Source organism: Ptychodera flava, chromosome 11 (genome assembly GCF_041260155.1).
Source record: "Ptychodera flava strain L36383 chromosome 11, AS_Pfla_20210202, whole genome shotgun sequence".
NCBI lineage: Eukaryota > Metazoa > Hemichordata > Enteropneusta > Ptychoderidae > Ptychodera > Ptychodera flava.
In genome coordinates, this window is record NC_091938.1 from 7,278,660 (window position 1) to 7,298,020 (window position 19,361).

Here is a 19,361-nt window from a genome sequence, read left to right on the forward strand (position 1 = left end):
GTAAGTTTCTGTTATAAGGTTTTATATTTCTCTGTTATTTGTTCTGAGTCATCTGTCATAAACTTTGTGTGGTATCACTGGTTGACGAGTTATTTTGACGCTTCCTTATTATGTAATTATCAGTGTCTAGAACTGCTGTTCCACTTCCATTATCTAACGGTTTGATCAGTACCTCGCCGTTTTCTGATAGTGTTCTCAAAGTATTCTATTCTGTGTTTCGGAAAGGAAACCTAGTTTCAGGAAAGCATGCAATAACATTACACTAGTCTTATTAAAGTTATTATTTACTCAGGGCATTGATAAACAAATGATCACATATGCAAGTTCAAGTTTATTACATTTATGGTTGAGTTTTATTACATTTATGGTTAATTTGTTTATTGCATTTGTGGTTGCGGGTTGTTACATTTATGGTTGACTATTTCATTACATTTGTGGTTGATTTTATTACAGTTGCAATTGATATTACATTTGTTGAGATTATTACATTTGTGGAGGTTACAATAGCTATTCTGCATAATAATACATTAAGTAAGCGACAGAAGATTGTCAACTTAATGCTTCCCTAACAAATAACTGGATTAAACGACCGTGATACTAAATATGAATATTGTGAACGAAGTTATCATCAATTAATGTACTTCCGGTTTCAGGTGTCTGCATTTCATACGCTATCGTACTGTCAAATGACCTCCTCCAGAAGCGATATTCACAAAATCTATTCATATACATAAACTGTTACGGAAATTACCAAAATTGTTCAAGATAAGGCCGTGAGACGGAAATATTAACATCAGAAAGCAGGACATAATACTGACAACTTTCTCCTAACGATGCAATCCACTATCGTCAGCAATGTCAATTTTCTTTGGCATATTTACATTATTTAGAGGAGGATTACTGCATGAACGGTCAATTTTGATCGGAGACCAGTATTCTTAAAATAAGATTACTTAAAATATCCGATCTCAAACTTACTTGGCGAAATTAAACGAAAATTTGGAGAGCTCCACCTACCTGAACCGTCACCCTGTCAGTCTGATGTTGCTCTGAAGCGCACGCCAGGACCCCTTGGCAACGATGGAATTTGGCATAAGCATGCTTAGCAACAACGGAAAAATCGCATATCTGCGTCCGCACTGATGGGAGTAGTTTGCAAGTGCTTTCGCGACGATTAGGAAAAAAATCCCCCTTCGATCCTCGTTTCGTTTCGCCCATTCATGTCCCATGGTACATTTCATCAAGTAACGAGATCGGCGTCTTAGCCTCCCAGAGTGTAGAAATATACCTTTCTCAGTCTTCCGCACATTCCTTCATTCATAGCTTGAAGATAATTTTGGACCACGTGTACACGAATATTGTACATATAGTTTATTTGCGTGTGATACGCGTCAAGGTGACATTTCTGACGTAATAATCGTAACCGGTCACCAGTGGTTGACTTCTTGAATTCGTACGTGTCTTTCAAGATCCATGCTGTCTTATCTGTACGTAGATTCCTTTAGGAACAAAGGAATTTGACTCAGCGACATGAATGGGCGAAACGAAACGAGATCCACCAAATATGTTCTTTTTTTTCAGTTTATAAATCCACTTCAATGTTTACATTTCTAAACACTGATATGCAAGATCTTCTTAACGTGCCGTTGCCATAGAGAACCATGCCATAGAATTGTTGAACCATTTACCTCTCAACATTGCAGTGTGCAAACCACTCATGGTCATAGATAAGAATGATGTTACCTATGCATAGTTCTATGGATAACCAACTAACCAACTAACACTAACTTACTAATACTAACTAACTAACTAATACCTGACTAACTTACAACTAAATAACGTATTGACTGACTACCTAGCCAAGGAAATTTAGCGAGAAATGAACATTTTCTAGTCATGTCCGCGATTTATGCGAGAATTTATTTTTTCTTGCAACTTGGACAGTTGTAATGTCTCGCAACGAATCTGCGAGAAACTCAATTCTCGCTGATCGATATTCATATTCACATTCTAAATGTTCATTGATTTAATATAAAACGATCAACTGATGGAATTTTTATGGTGATCTACATCTTTTCTGATCAAACGTCATTATTGCAGATAAATTTTTATAAAGAAAGACCGACATTTGCTTATCATATTTACGACACCGTACCTTCCTAGTTTATATTTGCTCTTAATATATTTGTTTTGCTACAATCGATTCTCCGGGAGACAGAGTCACGAGTGCACGGATGATGTATCCTTACATGACCCCAAGTTTGTAGATGACGTAAGGCTTGTTGCAATGTTACCATGGTTGTTGGTTTCACATAAGACTATCTATTTCCATCATGCATCGTACAATCGATATCTTTTGCCTGGCTGTCTTTGGACGACACGTCTCGCAGATCTCGGCACGTACATGTTGTGCCCCTAACACAGGGAGACCAATTCAGAGAGATACGGTATTTGTAGAACCGGTTTCAACAAAAAGAGACGTCACATACGAAGGGGAGGAACAGAGATACAACACCACTGAGTCCCCGACCGAAGGACCGAAGACCCATTGGCCCCCACCAAGGTAGGTTCAAGCCAGCAACGCTATCTGTGTTGCCTTTTTATATTAGCATTGTCGGTCAAACAGTTACACAGACGATAACACCGGCCCAGTGATTGTTGTTTTTTATTTGGTATTCAGAAGACTACATAAAAATCCAGATGGTGAAATATATAGGTAGTAGGCGCTACCGTGTCAGAGCGACTGCACATCGGCTACTGTCCATGAAATCGGGAGAACAGGATATGGAAAAATCCCACGAAGTAATTTCACCAAGTGGTTAGGACATCCTCGATTGCTATAAGCCAGACAATTTCCTGATACTTTTAAATTTCACATTCAGAGTGTATTTTGATAATTAATTATCATCTAGTGAATTGCCAGCGCTTCGAAAATCTATATGGGGATATATTTTGTGTAGGAGCGAGTGTAGACACCTAGTACATCTAGGGTTAGCCCACGCGCGCCTAAAAGTGTCCTTTCGCCCAGGAAACTGTCATGGACACGGTTGCGTATTGTTACCATGGTCATGGCTGATTTGAACATTATAGCTACTGCAAGTTTTATCAAAACTGGAGACTGACTTTAGTCTTGTTAGGCAAGGAAGAATGTTCTACAGTGTCAGGATCGCCGCTTCTAGTCAATTTGGTTTTTTTTTTTGAAATTGCGGCAAATATTATATACTTCCGTATTCCTACTGTTTCGGCAAGTTTGTGGCATATGTTTTATTTTCTGCTGGGAGCATGTGTGTGTCTTGTCAACACTGCTTGTATATGTAATATTTATGCAATGCCTCTGTTGTTGTGGACAGTTTGTAAAAACTAAACTTCAAGTTATCAGTGACAAAATAATTTTCCTCTTTAGCTTTGCCGAAAAAATCCGAGGGACAATATCTTTTTCTGACCTTACAGTGATAGGTACATCAGTGTCACTAAAATTATTTTAAGCACGAGGAAATCGCTCCTCTGCACTAGGATGAAGCAATATTTGCATTTTTTCCCAATGTGTGTAGAATAATCTCATTTATGCACAAGCTCCCATGCCCTGTACCAACCAGTACATTTGATGTCAAATATACATTTTTTGTAAAAAGCTGTCTGCTCACAGCTTGTCTCTTTTCCGTTCTTTGTATTTTTTTAAAATCTTAGCAAGACTGAGTATGGCAGAGGGGCTTTCTTGTACAAAATTTTGAACAGTTCATGTATTTTACGAGTAAATTTCTCTGTGGCGTCGGGCAAGAAATGAAATTCGGCTGTCTGTGTCGAGAGGATTTTCAACGGCCTTAAAGTCATCGTTTCGAGTACTTGTTGAGGACAACGATGAATAAAACGAAACCAACTAGAGGTCATGTATCGATATACGACAAAAGAGGAAGTCAAGGGGGTTCGAGTTCGCTCAGTGTCACCTGCTAAAGGACGCCAGTTCAGGTCAATGTGTTCAGAGGATGTGGCCCGAGTTCGAACGCACAGACAAGAGCCACGAGTCTGGAGTTTTTATCGTGTCAGATGACATACTTCTGTTAATCAACACACAAAGAAAAAATAAAAACGAAAAAAAAGAAACCAAAGAAAATTAGGATACATCGAAGAGATGTGTTTTACAAGACAATTACAAGCAAATGTAGGATCCAGGAAAATCGCACGAGCGTAAATTTACAATAAACTGGAGACAAACCCGTTGAACCTACGGCAAATTTACAGCAAATAGCTGAACTCATCATAAACAAACAAGAACCTAACCCTAATTTTAATTCAATACAGTTGGGTCAATTGACAAACACGCGATGATAACCCTGAATAACCATCCGTTGATCGTCCAAGATTATTAGGGGGGTTGAGTGACGTCTTTGGTGCAGGGTAAAGGCCTGTGGTTGATCAAAATCAACATAAACGTGAAGCGGATGCATTTTATAGATAAAGTTGGAGTAAATTGTGCCAAACGGCAACAAGAACAGGAACAGCTGAAGTATCCGCAATAGCTGTTAATATTTACCACTAAAGTATCATCCTGGCGATGTTATTATATCGACGCTTAAAAAAAGTGCCAGTTATCTTAGTGCGCAACTCTATACCACGGCGAGTCTGAACTCAACATGACGTATGTTTAACTGTGATAGATGTCCGAGGTCTACGCTAGAAACTACATCAGTGACGAATATAGTACCAGATTTACCAGTACGGCATATATATGCACGGGTGATAGCGGATGCATATATGGAGTGAAACGGTCAAAATCAAGTGGCATACTCATTTACCGAGGCAGTTTCTTGTTGCTGTTGTATATATCATAACAGTATATTGAAATTCTGGCTAGAAACCCGTTTTTTGGGCCGAGATCTCGCGCGCGATTCATGATACCGCGAATACACTGCATGGCTATTTTCACGCTTCGTCCGATTCGATCACTGTACATATAGCCCATCGATAAACTGGTATCTTACAATTATATCATGTCCCAGTAAAAGGTTATTAAGGCAAGAGGATTTACCGATAAAAGAGATATTTGACCGACTGTTCTGCACGTGCATCTATTCAGAAAGATCGCATAACATTTCTCATCAAATTGCATCAAGTCGCGACGTATCAAATGAAGCCATGCCACGTCACGTCGTTTCACATGACGTCGCGTTGCATCACATTGCACATCTCGCTATGGTGGTAATCACTCACATCGCACCACATCACTTCGCGTCAGGTCAGGCGTGTAACGCTACCCTTCAGGGTCATCCAAGATATCTTACCTCCAGAATGTACATGTAAAATTAATTTATACGAACAATGGCTCATAAATCAATTTATAATTTTGAGAACATTGTCATGGAAACTCAGTAAACAGTAGAATTCAAAGTCTCAAAAGTACAAAGTTCCACCGCGATAATTTATGCAATGCGAGCATATGATAATAACATAATCCCACCACTTGGTCAAACCTGTCATTAATCATGATTAGCTCCACAGAGACATAATATTCCATAAAGACAGCAAACAAGTAAAGCTATTGGCTTGAAATTGTTTGCAAGTCGGGTTGAGGCGTGTCTTTATCTTGAGAGGACAGGGTTTAATATAATTCGGTTGTTCCTTGTAGCGGGGGGGGGGGGGGGGGGCAGGGTTCCACCGAGGTCAGGGAAAATTATTTAACGGGAAAGAAAGGATATGTGCATAGCTTTTCTTGTTGGGAATGGGCCTTGAGGAACTTTCCCGAATGGAAGTTGGGAGAGGAGATAATAAGTGGGCTGGAGTGGAAATTTTCAAATCGTCGCGGGAAGGCAAAATGTCAAGCTTTTCAACGTGACTTTCCCACGTCCAAGTCTTGATTTTGTTCAAGATATCCCAGAACACATATTCACGGCAGTTTGCTGTATTTCAATCTTCTTTTATAACTGCGGTCGTGCAGGGTTGAGTTTTAATCACATTCGAGCGGTCTTTTGGGTTAATGTTCAACCCAAAGTGACCTTTGGACGCCATTTTGTTTCGCAATGTGCAAATAGGTCGATCACCGCCAGAATGTTTTGAAACACAGACCCTAAAAAGGGCCTATGTTTGAAGCTGTTGCGTCTAAAAGGTACTCCCATGGAAAGCATAGGTCATCGCAGACGTCGCGTAGAAGTCCAATACAGCGATGATAAAGGCAAGTCAACATTGTATATCACTCGCAAATTGGCAAACTGAATTTATATCAAGGCGCCGTTTACAGCTCTCTGACGTGTGTATACAGGAGTAGGGCATTTGTGTCTTTGCTAAATACATATAGATCACAGAAAACCTGAATTCACACGAAAAAGAACACACACTCTCTCTCAAGGTGCAACATCTCAATGCATCATTCATCAGCGCATCACCAATTTCGTTGCACGTGATCGCTAAACGCCATACCCGTCAAACCAGCGGTCTGTGACACCCCCCTCCAACTCTCGTTCTTGGTTGACTCATAGACCTTCTCGAGTATCAGAGACAAAAAATGGGCAATAAATTTATGCCGTGCGCAAAACTCGCATTAATTTCGTGGCCTCGAAAAGAAACCCCTACCTTTTACAATGCCACTCTTTCATGCAAAACCGAAATGGTTTCGAATCCAAGGTAGCTCAAAGGTAAACAACGTCACAGCCACACATTTGTGACGACACTCATTCAATAGGAGGCAATTATATGTCATTAGAGCACAGGATATTGTGTGAATGGCACTATTTTACTACAGGGTAGGGCGAAGGACATAATTTTGACTGGACAGTGACGAAGGACAATGTTATTAGTGCAGAATGTGGTGAAGGACAATATTTTCATAACACTAACAGAATAGGGTGATAAAAGTTCCCTACATCTTATCCCTCACTGAAGATGTTGTCCTTCTCCAAATAACATCTATCGTTTCTTCACTTGATTAGGTTTTCTATTCGTCCTTCACTGCCACTCCTCTTAGTTTTTGCTCGTTTCGTATGAAGTAACAAATGTCGACCGCTCAAAATGCAGACGATTTGTTCGCAGCGAATTCTTTCTGTGTCTACCGACACCAGACGACAAGCCATAACCTGCGCTGTTTTATAGCGGGCATTAAATCCTAGAAAGAATCAGATTTGAAGTGGACGCTTTATTGTCGGGATTTGCTCTTAAATCTTTCATTCAATTCGACCAATAAACACCTCACCATTTCTTACGTGGTCGAGAACTAAAAAGAAACACATTAGTATGCGATTGCTTCAAGTGTTGCCGAGTTCTTGCAGTCCTAGAAATACGTGCCATAGCCAACAACGTCTGTCCATGGAGAGAGATTCTAAAATCATCTGACTTTCACGGGAAAATTTCGAAACGTTATGTCAACGTCAAAATCTGGAATTTCCAGAGAGTCATCTTTCAACAACAGCAAGATATACATATTGACGTAAGTAATCTTTGTTCATGGACAGGACTACATAGTGAAAATATTTAAGCCACGGTACCGCGTCTCTTACACACTCAACGAAAAGAACATGATCCCGTTTTTTCTGGATTAATCGAAACAAGATTATAGCTATTATATACTACAAGCCTACTTTGCCTTTACTCTGACAAGTACCAAACGGCAACAACAACAACGCAATGCCCGCCAAATTTGTACAAATTGGAAGCTTAAATTTTCCAAAGAAAAACCATATTCCGCTCAGCATGTCAGACTTTGAAATCACTGAAATAGCTTGTTAAACATGTGATATATTGCCAATTATATCATTTTGTAGAATGGCTGGCGGCCATATTTGATTTATGCAAATTAGACATATTTCTCCAAGGTAGATTCGAGTTGTTCTGGGTACCTCTCCAAAATGTATTCTGAAGAAAAACATTCTGTTGCAATTTGTGGTGGGTCTAACCCTATTTTGACTGGATTATGTCGTACATTGTAACGTTTGGCAGGGCTGCCATCTCTGATATGTATGGAATCTTTCGCATAGTTGAACTCCCTTTTCTTCGTACCGTCCAATAGTGCGGGGGTAATATTTTGCATGAATCAGATGGAAAAAGATCCCCTGGATTTCAAAACGAGATTTAATACCCCAAATCAGAGAATTTTCAAAGTGAATGTTCAACACAATGCTTTGAAAAAATGGCTGTTACTTTCCGCCGCAAAATCAATGTAAATATCGTCACAACATTGAACTTCTTGCCAGCGATTGGCCAAATAACACACATCGCTGCCATTCGGTCACGGTCCACCCTCTCAGTCGTTACATTACTTTAAGATCGTTTCGCGTTCGGCGCGACAGTATTACTTGTAAAAGTAAACTGCGGCTTCGGATTGACAGTGTTACTTGAAAGAGTAAACTGCGGCTTCACGAAAGTAGGGTCGAAACCTGCACTGAAGATAGCATTATAGATATGAATGCGGATGTTGAACAGGTTAATACTGATGCCAATGTGTTGAAAATATTTGCCTGTTTTAACGATAGACTCTGGAAACTAAAATAGTGAGGCTTGTTTACATGATGATGCAACAGCCATGAGTTGGTTTCACATCAGTCTTACTGTGATTACAGTACTAACAAAAACCGACTGTTCGAAATGCACATGCAGCTATGATATAGGCAAAACTGGATGGGTGCCAATACATCTGGTTATTGAAAAACATTGTTGCTTTAATCTTTCCATCGCAATGTGAACAATAGTACCGTCATTAATTACCGTCTTGATACTCTCCTAGCTATAATGTATTTTCCAGTGTTTTGTTCTGCTTGTGAAATACACTATTGACTTTTCCTTAGGCCATTTAAAGAAAATTCTTTGTTTGGCGTCCTGGGATTTTTGAAAAATCTTTCAGCCAGCCAGCGGAAAAAACCCCAAAAAAAAAAAAAACAAACACTGAAAAAAACCACAAGTGTATTAAAATAAGCTCAATTTTTGTTTGGTTTTCTTTGGAAAAATAATATTTTTGTTTGTAATAGTGTTAACATTGTGTATGTTTTCTTGAAAACCTACCAGCACGTGGACGGCAAACAAAGAATTTTATTTATAGAGCCTTACTCCAAAACCATATATTTAGATCTCTTATTTCAACACACCCAGTATCATCACACCCAGTATCTGTACAGTGTCCAAGTACATGTTGACTGAGACAATAGAATGTAAGTCCGAACTGGCATGAAATTCCTCAAAATTGATGTTCTACATGACGCATTGTATCGGCTACTATAGGGTAATTCTTTGTTGATGATATACATAAAAGGCTGTAGGAATCACATATGGATATGGCTTACACGTTTCGTCAGTAAAAACGTAAAAACACAATGTACCCGGATAGAAATCTATACGGGTTATAGCTATGGCAGTGCGTGCAGGCGGTACAGGTCTGAGCATTCCTGGTCTCGTCTACCTCTGTCATCCAACTGTCCTTTAGGGAGCTTTCAGTTATTACGAGGGGTTGAACCGGGGAAATCAGGGGTGGCCCATCGTGTAAAATATGATCCCCCAGTACTTCTATCTAAAATGTGACCCTCTCCCCTTTTCCAATTTATCAGACATTACCCCCTCCTTCCAAATTTGAATCTTTAATGTATCAGATGTATGCCTCGCCATTAAACTCCAGGTGTACCCTACGATCGCATCCCTTCGTTTGTCTTGGCCCTTCGTCATTCGATATTCTTTGGAATTTGACCTTGATTTTCATATTTATGATACACATATCTTGGTTTTATAACCCATATGGAGCACACACCGCCTGTTTACCTGTGTGTTGGGCTCACAGGCTATCGACAGTCACGGTGGCATGCAGTTCGAGCGTTTTTCTGGGCACAAACTGTGCATGATCTCGGTATTTGGGACAAGCATACTCCACGGTCAAGAACACACGAGGGACTGCCGACAGTTTGACATGTGTAGTGACTTGATTGTTTGGGATAAAATTCCAATTACATCGGTTTTTCACATATACTCTTCTAATCAATTGTCATACAAAATGCACAGGTATAGCTAGTTAAGTATGGGGGATTGTTAATGTGACCCGTCCCCAAGGGCAGGTTTGTAAAAATGACCCTCCCGTATTCCCCTGGCATACCCATCGACAAATAACTGAAAGCTCCTTAGCGTGATAATTTTCTCTTGTACCCCTGCTTTCAACCAGTTGGTAACCTCTTCTCAACTATGAGGTAAAAAATGATATGCTAGTCTACGATCATTTACTTCCATTTGTTGCCAAAGGGTAGGTAATGGACACGCTTGGCGGGAGGGTCACATATTAGAAAAAAGAACTTGGGAGAGTCACATTTTGAGGACCTACACGCCAGAACTACTTATCGTCAGGTTGCTTAACAAAGATAACAATATACGGATGACGGTCAGCTCTCATCAATTACTGAGGTTTCAATTCTTTGATTTTAGTCGACTCAGAATACATAGCGTTTTGGTGATTTTGATAAGCATTGATAACGAAAGGAATCAGTATGATAAGTGGCATGTTCAGGCTTGGTCATTCGAAATTCGAAGTTATATCTCGTCCTTAGATTGAAGCACAGACAAATATGGACAGACTGGAAACGCGGCATGCCTTTTGTTCCATGGTCGTCTCGGTAGACTATTGGCTTTTCATATTAAAATGAGCTTCAAAGGTGTTAAACTTTTTGGAGGCTTTGTTTGTGGTTGATAATTGCACGAGATTATGCGAAAAATACGACGAGATGGCATCGTACTGCCAGTCGCGTAGCAACCATAGTTACTTTGTGAGCTCTCAGGCCAGAAACACTGCTTCACGCCAATCAAAACATAACACGCCAGCAGTTTCATAAACATGTCCTACCTTGACGCACGTGTAAAAGACGGTATGACTGACCGTAAACCATTGAGTAAAACCAGACAGTATCGATAAAAGACTTTCAAATTTGGTTCAAACACACTCGTTATATATTCATAAAAATATGAGAGGAATTTTTAAAACGGTAAAACTCACTTTCCTGAAGCTCAAAACACTCCCGTTTTCGCCAGCACGTCAATTCCGCTCAGCACCACACGACAACAACAACACAAACTTTGCCGAACATACTTTCGCTTAACAATTGGCGAAAATCCGAAAATTACAGAAGGATGCATGGTCGGCACTCTTCGGAAAAGAGAAGCGAGAGCAACCTGAGGCGAGGCGAACATGGATGGGTTACGTAACTGCTTCACGCCTTAAACAATACCCGTTGAGAGATGTCTATGTTTCTCTGTGATTAAAGGTATTCGATCACCTGTTTTACTAGCCTATCACAGATTTTACGCGAGTGGCCGCTTTTAAAAAGGGCGCCCCCACATGACCAGCAATGGCTTACTTAGCAATGTCGTCTGCATGTCCTTTGACGTATCAAATGTGGAGGACGGACAGCTATTGGTGTTACGGGGTAGTACACTAAGTCCCGCCCCTTTACCATATATGGAATATGCAAATTTACGATGACCATGTACCTTTAATGCTGGTTACTACTGCTGACTACGGGAATGTCAATCTTACTTCTTGATGTTTTTCCTCCACAGTTCGCTCTGAGTCGGAGAGCAGGCCAGCTGCAAAAACGATGACTCATCAGAATGTAAGAAGAAGACTTCGTTTGTGCATCATTTTGTCCTGCACGTCGTGTGTTCTACTCCTTTACGGTTACGCAGCCATGGTGACAAACCTCACCGGCATGCCGTTACGGAGTGTGCCCATCAACAGTTGGAGGAACATTATCGGCCTGGCGAAGGGTGAAGCCGAGTGGATGACCGGGAAACTTAAACCTCACCGACAGGCTATAGTACCGAACATCGCCCACTTCATTTGGTTCACTTGTCACGAATTCAGATTCGACCATCTCATCCCAATCCTCAGCGCTTTCTACGTCATGAAGGCGGACAGAATTATGTTTCATACCGACTGCGAGCCAGACAGTCGTTGGTGGAAAGAAGCAAAGAACATTCCGGTCCTGGAAGTGATACCGCGGCTAAGGAAGACGAAAATTCACAACAGCACGTTAAACATAGATCTACCGGAGCACGCAGCGGACGTCGTACGACTGGAAATACTTCTTGAAATTGGCGGTGTCTATCTCGACACTGATGTCGTTGTTGTGAACTCGCTGGAGCCTTTACGTCACTACGAATTCGTTATCGGGCAACCAGCCGCCCATATATTTAATAATGGCATGATTGTCGCTACCAAGAATTCGACGTTTTTGAAAATGTTTTACGACAGCTATAAATCGTATGATGGCGACTGTTTCACCTGTAATTCGGGGCAACGACCTTTTCAACTTAGCCGTCAGAACCCAGAGTTGGTACACGTTGAACAGTCGAGTGTGGTCGAGTGGAACCACGTCAATCTTTTCTTTGGCAAGTACAAATGGTGGGAGAACAGATATACCATCCAGGTGTGGATTAGAGCTTACTTTGAAACATGGTCTGATGAAAAATTCACAGCGGATAACGTACGAGAATTGGACACGTCCTACGGAGAGATTGCGAGGTACATTTACTACGGAACCAAGGACTTTGTAACAGAGAGCAACGCCCTGTCTCGAATGGCGGCAAATGCTAGCATCAGTGAGAGGAAGGGATTTAAAGTTTGAGTTTAGATTGGCATTTAATTGTCTATATCTCTTGAGTTGCATGCGATGACGATAAAGGCGTCTACATTCCTATCCGTTATCACATCTGTCCGGCTAACAACCTGTGTCTTGGCTATCTAATCCAAAGTGCTTGCATGCATTTGTCTTTCGTCTGTCAAAATGTGTAATAATTTGTTTGGTTCAATGCATCACTGTTCTTTATTAAGGTAGAACGCGCCTCGGGGACAGATATTTGGACTCTCAAACTTTTGCAATTCTTTTCTGGTATACCACTTGTGGGGATTCATTTTAAAGCTCTTTGTGAAACCAAACTTTTCACCGGCTTAGTTTTTCGGAAATTTTATTTTTTCTCCATCGGAGTCAACGTAGGAATGGTGGCCATTTTGAATTGTAAATATGCGTAGGCCTAAATCTTGGGTTATTTGTTTCTCTGGTACGAAAACTTGCGCGGTGATCCCCGATTTTTGACATTCTTGATTTTGAAAGAGAATGATTGAAAGAATCCTTGAGGAAAGTTTGAGCAAACGTTTAAGCATTTCAATTTCGAGGCGCATACTATCTTAAATCGGAAACAGATGGACAGATAACAAGGCAGACAATATTCTACTGTCTTTATTTTTCTATATTTTTCTATATCCATCTGTCTGCTTGGCAGGTTCACCTCTCCGTGTGTTGTTTTGTTGTGCCATTCATCTATTATGTATCACCTGCTCCTGTTCTGTTCGTATCGGGCATGAATTAACTTTCATCTTTACAGCAGATAAAATCAATGCAGGTTCTGAACGGTGTTCAAGGGAAACAGAAACACATCCCGGTAGTTTGAGAATGCAGATATCGACCAATCCGGAAACAAAGTTCTGCTTAATGGAAAAACAGACAGAAATAATGTACTTACCGAATTGACAAGAATGGGCCTTTAGTTATTTTCTCTCATTTTACAGCACCGTGATAATAGTAATTGTGTTAAAATTTAAGGGGAGAAAACTCATCCTTGAGTAGATCGTGGCTTGCATATGTCTTTTTAAATGTAATCATGGATTTCTGCGACGATGACCTACGACCTTTATTTTTTCAAAGACTAAAAATTCCAGGCACTGTATGCACTTCTGAGTAGGCGTTTAGTCGCCGTATTAAGGCAGGTTTATTACCCACTCACTTGTGTGTAGAAAGGGTTCGGAGAGTGACAAGATTGTTGGCATAGTAAAGTTAGTTATTGTTTTGAAATGTAAAGCGAATCTTCATAAAGAACCGGACGTATGTCAGTACTTGTCGCACGTTTTTAATGTTTCTTACAGACGGAAAAAAGTTGTCATCATTCAAATCATGACACGAAGGGGTTTATCCGCGAGGTTGCGACAAACAGTTTATTTCAGAGCAAAAGTGTCCATGAAAAATCGGATACTGCTTATATTGAGTTGATTTTGTTTACTTAAAGGAAGACGAAACTGCCTCAAATGTTAGACAATATAAAATACGTTCTTTTTTCTCGTTTTTCGCCGAAGCCCCTTAAAGGGACGATGTACCAAGTTCGGTGTTGAAGTCGATTCTGTAATTTCACATTACAAATAATGTTTTCCTGTTCAACACTTTTGTGCCCGAACGAAGTTCAGCGCAGCAGTGATACAGTTCCAAGTTCTACTTGTCTTTCACTTCAATCCCCTGCACACGTATTCCTTAGGATTTGCGTTGACTTTTACCCGGTCCAACTTGTAAATATGACACAAACAAATGACTTCAAGAAATACCAAGTGACATTTCTGTTGAGTTATACTGCATATATACATGTAATCTCCTAACTGTGTGTGTACAGTACTAATATGTATTTCAGCCATCCTAGACTGTACAGGCCTTCATGTCAGTGCAACTATCCACTGTAAGAACTTGAGATGTGCTTAATACACTAACAGGTTACAGATGAAACCATAATGTGACGTAATGCATATGCAAATGAGCCTTAACGGGGCTCAAACATCAAACTCTCAGGAACTACCTGCCGCTTTGTTTTGATTTGCTTAAGATGCATGTGACTGAGAATACAACTCTCAGATAATTGCTCAGATAACATTACATGTCTGGGAAGCTATGGAATTATTTTATAATATGCGTTGAAGGTATTTTTCACATTTTCTACCACCTACTCAACTAACAGTTTTTATATTGAGATAATTTTGTAACAAAGCGAACACCTTATTCAAGTTTGTGGTGATTTTTTTTATCTCCCATTTACTCAGAAACACAACTGAAATACGTCAAATTGAATGATAGGTCTCTCTCTGTGTGCTTTTTTGAGAAGTGTTTGTGATAAGAAAGAATAAAGAAAAATTAACAAAACTGTTGGTATCGGAGCGCTTTCTCTATCACCATATAAGACATCTCGCATTTCAGTTCTCAAGCAACATCAAGGGCACATGCCCTGAATAAACGCACTGTTAGAAAGTTAACTTTCTTTTTGTTACAGCTGTATAATGTAAGACTTCGGTTTCGAAGTCGTAGAGCTAGCCGGGAAAGCCAAGCAAAATCGGCAGTCGCTTTGCAGGGGAAAGTATGTCTGTCAACCAGAAGAAAATCTTACCGGCTAGGGAGGAAAGCGTGCTCTGTGGCAATAATTCAGTTCTGTATAAAGCTATTGCGATATGTTTCGCTTCAATGGTATTCCATGCCAAGAAAAAAATTACAATCCATTAAAAACGGAATTGTTTTGAAAAGTTGATAAACAATGCACTTGCTTACTTGAGCCGGCCGCACACGAGAGAAATTAGCTGAGCAAAAATCCTCGCGAGGAAAATTGCTCAGCAAACTTCTCTCCGTGTGCGGTCGATTTTTTGCGCGTTGCATCACTCTTTTGCGCGTTGAGTAAAATATCCAACATGTTTGATATTTTTTTCCTCGCGAGGAAAATTACTCACCGTGTGCGCTCGACTGAGTAATTTTACTCACTACTTTCTACCTACGCGCATGCGTACAAAATGGCTGCCCCTATGGAAAACGATAGTTATATTAATGATGCAGTTATTGAGGATAATCTGGTCAAGTTATCCCGCCTTATACGACGTTAGATCACCCGATTTTAAGAATAGAGACAAAAAAGAACATGCACTTGTAGCGATAGGGACGAAGCTTGGAAAAATAGGTAAAAATGGGAGATTCGCATATTTGTGTTCTTTCAAGTCAAACATATAACTCCGCTCCGGAGATTGAGAGTTCCTCTCCCCTAAAAATTCCCTCATTTGTTAGTCTCGTCGTGCCACATCTTTTTTAGTACACCTAGAACTTCTCGGTTTCTATCGGGATGAGATAGTAACTGTCCAACCTTACTCTATGCAACCCCGTTTATATATCAATTCTGTCGAAAATCTGTGTACGGTTGTGTGTAGATTCCTAAGTATACTCGAGCGATCAGAGTAACCGCGGGCTAAATACACGAAAATCACAATCAATGTGATTTTAACATAATGTAATCCCTTTTCAATATTTAGCAGATATTTAAATTAGATCAATGGATCTTTTTATTGCGTGTTAGTTTTTTGCAAGTTCGTTTTTGCGTACAGAAAGGCCACTGATTTAGTGAGGCATCTTGGGATATGTTTTCAACAAGGGGGACACCCTCACGAACGGTGCGCCGCACGACGAGACTTATAAGCTGATTAAACATATGCGAAGACCGTCACAAAATAATTTGAATAATAATAAAGGCACAGCGACATGGTAATTAGCATAACAGGGGCAGGTAAGTATCATCGGTGGGGAGGTGTCACTTTTTCTTTTTAATTTTATTATGGCGGCGAAGCACTTTGTCACCTGTTACAAAAATGCTAAATGGGGCCTATATCTTATTGTTGTATGGCGCCTTTCATTTCGATACTGTGGCATTCATAGGCAATTATGTGATTTTCAGAAAAAGGGGAACATAAACAGAAAAAGAAATAGGAAAAAACCAATCATGAATTTTAGCATATAATTTTTTTTTATATTTATCTCATAAAGATCAGGATAAAATCTTAATGTTTCGCCTTTTTGATTTTTCAAGTAAGGGTGGTTGGAGAGAAGGAAAAGCATGTTTGCAGGAAGTATATTTTACTTTTATAAATTAGTTATGGCTTCTCTCATTTTAATAAAAAATAATTTTTTAAACAATTGGCCGAAATGTCAATTTGAATCAGAAACCAATTGGTGTGTACAATAATTAAAGGGAAATTTACCCTGAAAATTAATTTCAACTAATTTATCCTCAAGAACTGCATCATTAATATAACTATCGTTTTCCATAGGGGCAGCCATTTTGTACGCATGCGCGTAGGTAGAAAGTAGTGAGTAAAATTACTCAGTCGAGCGCACACGGTGAGTAATTTTCCTCGCGAGGAAAAAAATATCAAACATGTTGGATATTTTACTCAACGCGCAAAAGAGTGATGCAACGCGCAAAAAATCGACCGCACACGGAGAGAAGTTTGCTGAGCAATTTTCCTCGCGAGGATTTTTGCTCAGCTAATTTCTCTCGTGTGCGGCCGGCTTTACTTGATCCCTCGTTCCGATTTGTGTTCTATGGAAAGCCGATGGAGACCCCTCGGCGACAACTATTTTGTTTACATTTAGTTTAGTTCGGACCAAAATTCACTGGTCAACAATAAGGATGCTGTCTGTATACCGAATCTGTATCTTGACATCCTTGGGAGAGTAGAAATAAAAACTGTAGTTGATATTACAAACTAAAAAGTTGAAAAAACCATCAAAGGTGATAGCTAATGTTTTTCAAAAGGTACAACACAATAAACTGTCATATATAGAAAGGATGTCTTGCATGGAAATCTGTGAAACATTTAGTTCCGTTTAGGGACTGGTCAGTTTCTTCGGCCGGGGGGGGGGCGGTGGATTATTTTTTGCCGACGTCAAAAAGTGGCTGACCCCCCCTATTCCAAATTTTGAAAACAGGGTGACCCCCCATCCCAAATTTCGAAAACAGGGTGACCCCCCCTGCGCACGCGACAACTGTAAAACAAAAGGTGGACATAATATATATATATATATATATATATATATATATATATATATATATATATATATATATATATATATATATATATATATATATATATATATATATATATATATATATATATATATATTTTACATACATTTATATTTTAAAAGTTATTCTGTGTTTTAGTGAAATTGTTGACATGTAAGTTGTAAAATAGGAATTTCAAAGTGTCAATCTTGAAGTTTGAATACAGTAGGGTACATTTTGAATGAGTTGTGAATGTATTTCACATTTTCTATGCTTAACCAGATGTCCTGAACAGAAATGGATGTCAATCATTAATATCAAAGAGGAAAGTGCAGTAAATCAAAAATTTTGATGGGTGTTAAGACTTTCCAGCCATCCAATGAAATCTCCTTAGGAGCCATAGAGAGACATTTTCGCTAAATCTGATGTGTGCAGTGTCTGAGATGACCTTTTCTTGTAACATTGAAACCATAAAAGCACAGCTAATAATGACAAAAACTGCCTTTTTAACTGTTTTGGTCATAAAAAAGTATCATTCTACAGAAAACCTGAGACACAAAGGAAAACAGTTGCATTAATGACAACGAAAGATATCTTGTCATTTTTCTATCTCTAAAATAAGTCACTTTATCAAATATATATTGTGAAATATTTGTGCATGTTGCTTTCTCATACTGAATTCTCATACAGAGAACAGAAAAGTATCAGGAATTTGTCATGCTTTTCACTTTCACTTAGCAAACATCAAGATATCTCTGGCATATATCTTTGATTTATTACAGTAAGGTGCCCGAAGGGCGCGGAGAAAAATATGAAACATCCTTATACCTCTGATATACATTTCTTGTATATTAAAGTCATGCACAGGAAGGGCGTGCTGAAAAATGTCTGATATATTAAAGTAATGTGCTCGAAGAGCACGCTGAAAAATATTGAACATACAGATATCTCTGATATATGTATGCCTGATATGTTAAAGTTGGGCGTGCTGAAAATATGTCTTATTATTAAAGTTACGCGCCCGAAGGGCGCGCCGAAAAATGCAACTGAATAATGAAATTTGTGGATGACACGATGCATTTTAGGCAATAATGAGCCTGTGTCGTAATTCAAAAACACACTGACCTCCCCTATTGGGCATTTCAAAAACATGGTGAACCCCCCCCCCCCATCACCAAAGTCAAAAACAGGGTGACCCCCCCCATGAATCCACCGCCCCCCCCCCAGGCCGAAGAAACTGACCAGTCCCTTCTTGTACGTAGTCTCGCTTTCCAGACCTCGTCACTTCACTGACACAATTTACAACTCGAGGCAAAGTGCGCCGCCGGCTGGACAGACATGGCGAGGAGCGAAGCGACGGACACGTCGCTTGGCTGCTCGATCCTCTTTGATCGCCATTATTGCCTTGCAACTCGCAAGTCATTCACGCCTCACCGCTAGCGGCGCACTCCACCATGTTTTTTCATTTTGCGCAGAGCGAGGAGGTCAGGATTTGCAAGTTCGCGTCGCGTTATTGAACTCAAACTTTTGCTCAACCTTTCCTCAAGGAAACTATGAAGGATTGAAATTTTAAAATTCAGAATAAAAATATTGAGCCACCGTGCAAAAAATGGGCACTATAGGGAAACAAAGGAGGCAATTTTGAATTTGAAGTTTTGGTAAATATGTATTCACTCCATGGGGAAAATAGATTTTCGATTGTCAACCAACACAACCAACCAACACAAGCGGTAGACTAAATTTAAAAGTGTCAAAGTCCGAAGATCTGTTCTCGAGGCGCA

The 19,361-nt window shown here is 39.7% G+C and overlaps 1 protein-coding gene across 3 annotated transcripts; it reads left to right on the forward strand.

The window, feature by feature from the left end:
- Nucleotides 1–2,314: 2,314 nt before the first annotated feature.
- Nucleotides 2,315–14,906, forward strand: LOC139143400 (uncharacterized). 3 transcript variants are annotated; one of them, XM_070713697.1, is made up of 2 exons: nucleotides 2,315–2,563; nucleotides 11,509–14,906. In XM_070713697.1, exon 2 carries the CDS (start codon nucleotides 11,547–11,549, stop codon nucleotides 12,573–12,575), a length of 1,029 nt encoding a protein of 342 aa, XP_070569798.1. In that variant the 5' UTR covers nucleotides 2,315–2,563; nucleotides 11,509–11,546; the 3' UTR covers nucleotides 12,576–14,906. The 3 variants fall into 3 exon arrangements, with proteins under 3 accessions (XP_070569798.1, XP_070569797.1, XP_070569799.1); XM_070713696.1 differs by lacking the exon at nucleotides 2,315–2,563 and adding an exon at nucleotides 5,985–6,166; XM_070713698.1 differs by lacking the exon at nucleotides 2,315–2,563 and adding an exon at nucleotides 7,207–7,414.
- The last annotated feature ends 4,455 nt before the right edge of the window (nucleotides 14,907–19,361 follow it).

Bases quoted from the DNA above. Each gene is read 5' to 3' on its own strand.
- LOC139143400 (XM_070713696.1), top strand. From the start codon at position 6,109: ATGGAAAGCATAGGTCATCGCAGACGTCGCGTAGAAGTCCAATACAGC. The intron at 6,167-11,508 runs GCAAGTCAACAT...TTTCCTCCACAG, and splicing joins CCAATACAGCGATGATAAAG to TTCGCTCTGAGTCGGAGAGC.